General features: G+C 38.1%; 1 protein-coding gene across 4 annotated transcripts; it reads right to left on the minus strand.

Annotated features, from left to right (window-relative positions):
- Positions 1 to 540: 540 nt before the first annotated feature.
- LOC148821863 (keratin, type I cytoskeletal 18) lies at positions 541 to 7,946 on the minus strand. 4 transcript variants are annotated; one of them, XM_088930793.1, is made up of 8 exons: positions 7,448 to 7,944; positions 6,829 to 6,911; positions 5,484 to 5,640; positions 4,779 to 4,943; positions 4,076 to 4,201; positions 3,633 to 3,853; positions 1,878 to 1,906; positions 541 to 1,143 (listed from the first exon to the last, which is right to left on the minus strand). In XM_088930793.1, the coding sequence occupies exons 1-8, from the start codon at positions 7,850 to 7,852 to the stop codon at positions 1,046 to 1,048; spliced, it is 1,284 nt and encodes a 427-aa protein (XP_088786919.1). In that variant the 5' UTR covers positions 7,853 to 7,944; the 3' UTR covers positions 541 to 1,045. The 4 variants fall into 4 exon arrangements, with proteins under 4 accessions (XP_088786919.1, XP_088786920.1, XP_088786918.1 ...); XM_088930794.1 differs by lacking the exon at positions 1,878 to 1,906 and having other exon boundaries at positions 7,448 to 7,946; XM_088930792.1 differs by lacking the exon at positions 541 to 1,143 and having other exon boundaries at positions 1,650 to 1,906.
- Positions 7,947 to 8,728: the final 782 nt, after the last annotated feature.

Raw genomic sequence — 8,728 nt, forward strand, 5'->3', positions numbered from 1 at the left:
CTTATCAACAGTTTTTCTTTTCTTGTGCCATCCAAATGTATTCATTCTCCTGCAAAGTTTCCATGTTTTGTTGCTGTCTCAGCTTCAGCTCTTAACACTTGAAAGTAGGACTTCATATTTAGATTTGCACAGTCTCCTCCAAGCTGCGAATGCTAAAATATACTGATAAAAAATGAAGCTTTTAAATGGCATACATTTTCAACCCCTTTACTGTGGCAATCAAATCCAGTTTGGTTTAAGAGTAAATTCATCTGTTTCTCAAAATCGGATTGAATTTCAAGGAACTACGAATGTAGCAATGTGACAAACCGAACATAAAGATCAAGACGTTTTCAAGCTATGGATGAAGTGGTGGACACAGCTAAGGAGAAAGTTATTTATACAAGACTGATTAGGGATCCCACTCTGACTTGTTTACAAGGTTCTATGCTTGAGATGGGTGTTATAAACTGGACCCTACACCACACTAACCTGTATGGGTGAGTGGCAAGACAGAAGCATTTATTGAACAATGACGACTCTAACATTTCATGTGATATATTGCAAAAGGTTTAATGCTCAGTCAAGCCACAAATTGCAGCAAAGGCACAGGACAACACCCTATGGGCAAAATGAACATGCATTTAATCAGGACTGGAAAGCTTGTTTGGATTGATGGAAAACAGCAGGATCCAGGTAAAGAAAACAAGACGTACAATGACTTGGAAGCACTGGTAAAGGGATATTCATTAGAAAGGTCAAGAGAGATAGAGAATATTGCAATGAAGGCTAAAACAAATAAATCTGTCTAAAGGAAATCATATTTGCATAACTGTATGTAAAGACAATGAATTAGAGAAAGAAATAATGGCAGCTAGTTTGGGTCCCATTTTTTTATTGAAGAGAAAACAATCTTGAGACTTGATGAACTGGTATACAAAGGCAAATATTTTTTAGCCATCCTCAGTGAAGATAGGGAAAGGCTGTTCAAATTAAAGAAGAAGCTATGATTCAAATAGAAGTATTAGCAGGGCACGTGCTTGGTATCATCTGCAGCTCTGGCCAGTTAAGGCTCTAATTGGATCTCATTCTGCGACACCACCATGCCATCCACTAGCTCCTGGTTGATCACCACCACCTTCTTAACACTTTCCTTTTTCGGTTCTGAAATAGAAACAAAATTTCAACTGAAAAATCTTGTTTAGTGTACAATACATTAGGACAGGTTGTAGGTAGTAGAATGATTTTTTTTTTAGCAAGATGTGCAGTTTTTTTTGGATGACACTTCAGATGGGCAGGAAGTGGGAGAATGTACACTATGACCAGGAATATTGGTTCCCAAACATTTTAAAACCTTTAAAAGCCAGTGGTTAGGTAATAATACTCACATTCTACAATGCTATTGTGTAAATGAGGAGAGTCTGGTATTTTTACAATTTTAGTACACTTCACGTGCCTTTTGCAGGCATAACAATTCAGAGCCTTGAAGTTGACTGTGAAACAGCTTTGCAAAGGAGTTCATTTGTATAGCTGGTGAGGATGTTTAATCTTCATTTTAAAAAGTCCGTGTATCAAATTAATTTATAGAATATTTTATTACTTTTCAGGTATAAATAATTGATTTACTCAATATTAATGTTTATCAATGTCTTTTGAGGGATGCTTTTCAATGCTGTATTGGCATCTTTGAAAATAATTTAACAGTCAGCTTCAGGCAGATAATAGGAGGAAGGGAGCAGTGAGGCACACGACTGGAATTCAGGAGCAGAAGAAGGTTATTTCCATATGAAAAGCAGCATTAATGGGCAGAGACACTGCAAGCTTGGTTAAATTGTGGTGCAAAACCCAGCATCTGGGATTCATGGTTTCCTGTGAATTAGTCTTTGTGCATAACTCACCTTCATTCACTGGTTGTTCTAAATCAACTCTGCAGAATAAAAAAAGACAAAGGAAAATACAAGAAGACATTTTGTGGATTTGAGAATCATAGCACACTTTGTATTTTTCCAGATGCAACATTTATGATATATTCTAAGCAGTCAAATCTTTTTAATATTTTCTCTTAATTTCCATATTAGGAATACACAGTGGAAGTGTGCTCTTTATAGTTGGTTAAACATTGAATTAAACTGAATTCAAAACACTTCAGTGGAAGGATTATCTCTTAGATAATCTCACTGTTCTTGAAAACAATGGATGCAAATAACAAGAAAAGTCACAGCAATGTTTGGGTACATATTTCTGTCATAGGTTTATCAGATTTCCAAACATTTGTTACAGAAAAATAACTTCCTGTTTTAAAACCCCTGCTAGTTTGCCATCAGATAATGTTTTTGCACTACAGTTGTATTAATAGTATTTTTATAAACTGACTCACAAAAGTGTTGAGATTGGAATGAATTCTGGGTTACTAAAACCAACTCTTCCAAGTGTCCTTCAATATTTAAGTATAGTTTTAAATATGCATTTCTTTAACCAGCTAAGTTAATTGGAAACAAATTCTTATTCACAATGGTGACCTGGGAAGTTACCCACTTAAACTGCAAGGTATTTAACTGAAGCAATCTGAAAGAGGTACTAGAGTAAAACAAGAGTATCATTCCAGGTATTTCAACCCACTACCTTCCAAACATATGGTGTCTGGACAGAGGACAGAGGAATGGTGGATTAGATCACTTGAGAGAAAGCAATTCAGGAAAACAAATGATGGATTTGACCTCCACAGGGCACCATGAAACATTATTACTGTCGTAATGATATAACTCTTCCTGAAGCCCAAATTCAGCATTCCTGTAGCCTCGATAGAGTTTAACATTTAAGTCTCCAAAGGGAATAATATGATATGGAAGAGAGAACTGGTCCATTAATGATATGATCTTATTAAATGAGAAGATATACATAAAACATAACATGGTAATACTGTATATGTGTGCTATACCAGTAAGTGGTATGTTGCTAAAATAACATTAAGTAGAACAGAATGTAGGGAATTCAAGAAAATAGATTTAAGATGGGTTCCTTGTTGGCTTTCAGCTGTATTCCTAAAGAGGCAGTAAGAATGACAATTATAAGAAAAAAAGATATGAAAAACAGATTAGTGTTGAAACAGCCCCTGACCATCAACAATTTTATTGTTCCCATGAGGAAAAACATGTTCTAGGTCAGTGCAGTTATGCATATCAACATGCACCAATAAATTCTCAATTTTCCACTGTGTAGTGGGTATGCTGGGCATAGTGACTGATGCACACCAGTAATGGATAATGTGCTTCCCGTCCTATGTGCAAAGAACTTTGGGATCCTTTGGGATGAAAAGAGCTATACAGTGCTTGATCAGTGCTTAGTCTGCAATGACCAAGTAGTCAGGACCTCGGTTTAACATCATATCCGAAGAATGGTACCTCCTTCAGTCACAATGTTATGTTACTGTAGTGCAGCATTGGTTTGGACAGAACAGTTCTACCAACACCACTCATAACAAAAACCAGGTTGTCCAAAGTGGTCTTCAATCTCTGTACTGATCAGGTCCCATCTTGCTTGGGCTCCAAAAACGCTACAGGGTGGCAATTCTGCAGTCACAAATGCCTATAAACCTGAAAGAGACTGTGCTTCATGTAAATGAACACAAAGGTTCTGCTTTTGACATGTCTCACCTGACATCTTCCCCCTCCAGGAGGCGGTGGTAAGTGTCAATCTCAGCCTCCAGCTGCATCTTCATGTTGAGCAGCGCAGTGTACTCATTGGCCTGACGCTCGATGTCAGCCCTCACCTGCCCCAGCTCTGCCTCTAGTTGCAAGATGATCTGGTTCAGTCGGTTCATGTCATTGGCATAGCTGTTCTCCGTGTCCCGTAGGGTGTCTTCCAGGGAGCGATTCTGCAGGATGAGGGACAGATCATTATCCACAATAAACTGAGGGGATCCTAAAAAACGTTTTGCAAAAAGAAGTATGTTTCTGCATTGGCCTTCACTCATATGTAACGCAGCAGCAATTCCTGAAAGACTGACAAAAAAAAAAACTCAGCTGGCAAGAAAGTCACTGGGTTGGATGCAACAGCATTCTTGTCTGAAGAACTATGTTAAACGCAAGGTGCTCACCATGTTGTGGAGACCCTGAAGATCAATCTCCAAGGCTTGTCTCTGCCGACGGAGGTCATTTAATTCAGACTTCCCAGCCTGCAGAGCCTCTGTGTTCTGGTTTACTTCAGCTGACAGGCCATCAAACTATTAAAACAGTTTCACCAAACAATTACGTTTGCAGTCCTTCTCAATCCTTCTAGTTTCCAAAGTATCTTTTCCTCGAGATAAGATTCTCTAACTTCATTCTGTGACCTCGCATTATCTAATTAGCACTGTAAACATGTCTTCACAGACCAGCTAAGTGAATAAGCTTGAAGCTTTTATCTTTTTAAATATCTGCTCTTCTAAGTGTACTCTGTCATACTATTAACTCTGAATTATTTAAAAGTGAAATGTTTATGGTACATGTTAAATATTTACTTATACCATGGTTATAAATTGGTTTACGATTTCAAAAACTACTGAACCAGCTATCTGGCTTGAACACTTTAGACAGAAAAGTGTAATTTTAATTAAAGATATGAATTTATATGAAAGATTAAATCTGAAAGAACACTAGTCTTAAATTCTGAAAATCAAAAGTCTGTAGAATTACAATTCTATTTCAGATTTGTAACTCAGTCGGTGGATAAATATTCTTCAGCAACTGCTATAAAGTCAATGAAAGAAAGGTGAACAGAAATATTCTTGTCTAAAGCCCAAGAAAGCTCACAGTCTGTACCTTGTTCTGATACCAGGCTTCTGTGTCCCCCTGGTTCTTCTGAACAGCTTTCTCATACTCTCTGCGAATCTGGTTAATGGTTTCATTGAGGTCTGGTCCTTTGGGAGTGTCCATCTCCACTGAGACATTGGAGTCATTAATCTGGGCTTGAATGGCAGCCACTTCCTGAGAGAAGCGCATAACAACAAGTGAGAATTGGCAAGCACTCCAGGGTATTACTTCCTCAGCAAGAATAACTGTTTATTAAAGGAAAACGTTTTATTATATGCGTTTGATTTTATTTTCTGCAATGCAAAATTAAACAGCATTAGAATCCTGAAGGCCCACCTTTAAGAATGAATAACTACTACTTCTAACCTTTTACCCTGAAACAATTACATCCCACAGAATAAAATAGTTTATTAATGGGGCTGAAAGCAGGTGTATTGTAACAGTGATAAATTCACGACAAAAGAATGAGGACTTCAATTTAGATTCGGATAGTAAAATCTTAATCTGTGCATGTTACCTATCCCTAGTGATTTAAATATCTGTGTTTTTGGATTTTAAAATTAAGAACGTATCTTCAGGCAAAATTAAAAATCAGATGTAATCTGGCAACATAACGGAATACAAGCCAGTTGGAGTTCTTTAACACGTCAAGTAAAGGTAACAGAAAGAATTCTCAATTTTATATTTCTTTGAATCGTTTCAGTCTGGCGTTACCTCCTCGTGGTTCTTTTTAAGGAAAGCCAGCTCCTCCTTCAGGGATTCGATCTGACTCTCCAACTGCATGCGACCCATGTTGGTGTCATCAATGATCTTACGAAGGCCACTGATGTCTTGCTCCACACCCTGGCGCATGGCCAGCTCTGCTTCCCACCTGCAGAGGGAGCATTTAGTAAATGTAGCAGCAGTGGAAGGGCTGCATTAAAAAGTGGTCTGAATATAGTGATACAGTCATAAACACAGTGTATATCTCAAATTCCTTAGGTTCGTGAGAACACCAGATTGGGTTAAAAGAAAATGTCTGTGTATAATGGGAGGAGCCAGCAGCCATATCACCCTGCAGCTCTCAACTGGCTACCCACTGAAGCTGAGCAGGGTTGAGTCTGGTCAGTACCTGGATGGGAGTCCTGCTGGGAAGCTGTGGTTGCTGCTGGAAGTGGTGTTAGTGGGACCAGTGCGGGGTTCCCACCCTGCAGTCTGTGTGTGGGTCCTAATGCCTTTTGGATTAGATGTTAAACCGAGGTCCTGACTCTCGGTGGTCATTAAAGATCTCTGGGCATTTCTCAATAAGAGTAGGGAGTTATCCCAGTGTCCGGGCCAAATTACCCCCCCCCCCCCCCCCCAGCCTTTACCGTGGCCTCCAAATTGTCCCTATGTATGACTGGCTTTCCTTCCTATAAAGTTAAGGAAACCTTACACCACAGGCTTATGTGAGCATATAAAATTGTGTTATTTAAAGGAGTATTTGGAACTCTTTTTCAGTTTGTATTTTCTTACGTTTTAACCAACTCCTGATATGTAACCTTGCATAAACTTTATTCTTTTAACTGCATGGGTTACTCATATATAACACTACCACCAAAAGCAGACACGCTGGCCTGAACAGACATACTGCCATCTTGTGGGCACAAAACAGATTTTCAATAAGATCCTGAGACCTATTAGGTCTTTTTATTAGGTATTAGGAATTTTGATTAGGTTAATTATTTCGTAATTAGTAAGCTAATTTTGAGCTTACTGATTTTATTTCATTTTTAGTTCCTTGATTTTATTTTTTTCAGGCATGAATTAAAAGAGAGGAAAAGTGTTCCTATCCAGTTATATCCTGGTGAATGGGATTACTGCAATATTTTAAGTCCAGAACACCTTCACTAAATCAAGCAAATACCGCTTGGTTTATATGGCACATTTACAGAAAAAAAATTCAATACATCATTTAAACATTTATGTTTGTAAATTAACATTCACAGAACTCAGATCCTAAATGCATCAGTTTGCCTTAACAAATATATGTATGTATTATATAAATTTTAAAGTAATTATTTAATAACCTATGACTCACTTGACTTTAAAGTCGTCAGCAGCCAGCCTGGCGTTGTCAATTTGCAGTACGAGTCTGGCATTCTCCAAAGTCATATCACTGATCTGCAATAAAGAAGTCAATTAGTATTTAATTTACAAATGTAGAAAGGTAGTGATGTTAACAACCTTCTTTTCCCATACATCAATTTGATTAACAATATTACAGTTAATTTCAGAGCGGACGTTATCAATACGTTATCACCTTCCAGCGTTTTTTATTCCTATTCATCTACTGCCATTAACAATAGTGACCTTATTATAAACCTAATATGTTGTTAACGCTGAAACGCAAATTTATTTTTATAGTTATTGTACGACTATGTTCTTTGAAGGTTAAAATAATAGTCCCAGGTTCAAAATGCACATGCACAATCCATTATGGATGATGTAGTATTTCAAGAAACAGTTCCTTTTGAAAAGACAGTTAATTCCTCTTCTATACAGAAGTTAGCATTTTATCTGTGTGTGGTTAAAGCCCAACTTCCTTTAAAAAAAAGACATTTCTAAGTTTGTTTTCTTTGTAATCACGTTAATTACTGAATCAATACTGACTTTGAAAATGTTCTGATCAAAGAAGAATCGAAGCTATGTGTAACTACCTGTTTCTTGAGATCGGCCAGCGGTTTCTCATAGGCACTCCAGTCTTTTTGGGTGTTCCCCCTCTTCAACATCACGTCTTTGATTTGATCTTCCAGCTTTTGGTTGGCTTCTTCTAGTTTTCGCACCCTGCCCAAGTACCCAGCCAAACGGTCGTTTAGACCTTGCATGGTTTCCTTTTCATTATTGAGGCCAAGAGCGGCAGCCCCGGCGTTAATATCAAAATGGGGGCGCAAGGTATTGGAAAGCCCCTTAATGCTGGACACCGAGATTTGAGAACCCAGTCCTCCAGCTCCCCCGAACATGCTGCCGGCGCTGGAGCGAAGCCCTCTTTGCACTGCCGCCTCAGTGCCGCTTAAACTGGAAAAATTCCAGGGGCTGACTGCGGACTTTATGACAAAAGACATACTGAATGCTAAATCAAAGTGAAAGAAGTTAAGGTAAAAAGTCTGCTGATGCGAAGGTAGCTCTGTCGCTCCCACTCTGTCACCTGCACAGGTATGGAGAAGTAGAGGTGCAGAGGCATTGCATTTATACCGTTGTTTACCTCATCATGATGCGTATCTCGTCGGACAACAAAAGGAAGAGGTAAGTCGACGCCCCTAAAGGTTGTGCCCAGTCAGTTTTAGGTAACCATTAAGAAACTCTTTGCCTAAACCAAATTGGTAAATTCAGAAAGCTAATCCAACGAAATTGTGGCTTTGGTTAGGAAAAGAAAAAAAATGCATTTGTATATAACAGCACCTCGCTTTTACATTTGGAATTATAAACATGTTAGTAGTCGTATAAAAAGTTTCAAGTTTATATTTTTGCATTTTAATTCCCTAAGATTTCTTTTTTTGCAACGACTACAGGAGTACAACGAATACAAGAGTCCCAGTATCGTTCGTTTGTAACATTGCCTATCAAGATCAGATTTTAGAAAATTTGTTAAACTGCGAATTAGGTATAACTGCAATATACCTTAAGCAAAATAGTCGTTTCTTGTTGTTTGATATTATTCTGTTTGGTTTAAAACGTAAATGTTAACAGTGGAAATAATTGATATTGATAACAATAATTTATATTTAAGAGGAAACGCAAAGATCTAGCACATCTGATCAGTTGGAGCACTTCAGTAACCAATTGCTCTTAAGGGGTGGTACAGTACATTCTGTAGAACTGGTCAATAGCACAAGAGAAGGGACGGGTGCAAGCTAATGCGACTGCCACCTGAAGGGCGGAACTTCAGAAAGTAAATAATTCATGAGAGGAGGTTCCAAATTACCTTTCTTAAGTAGGTG

This window comes from Atractosteus spatula, chromosome 13, assembly GCF_055471065.1.
Source record: "Atractosteus spatula isolate fAtrSpa1 chromosome 13, fAtrSpa1.hap1, whole genome shotgun sequence".
Lineage (NCBI taxonomy): Eukaryota > Metazoa > Chordata > Actinopteri > Semionotiformes > Lepisosteidae > Atractosteus > Atractosteus spatula.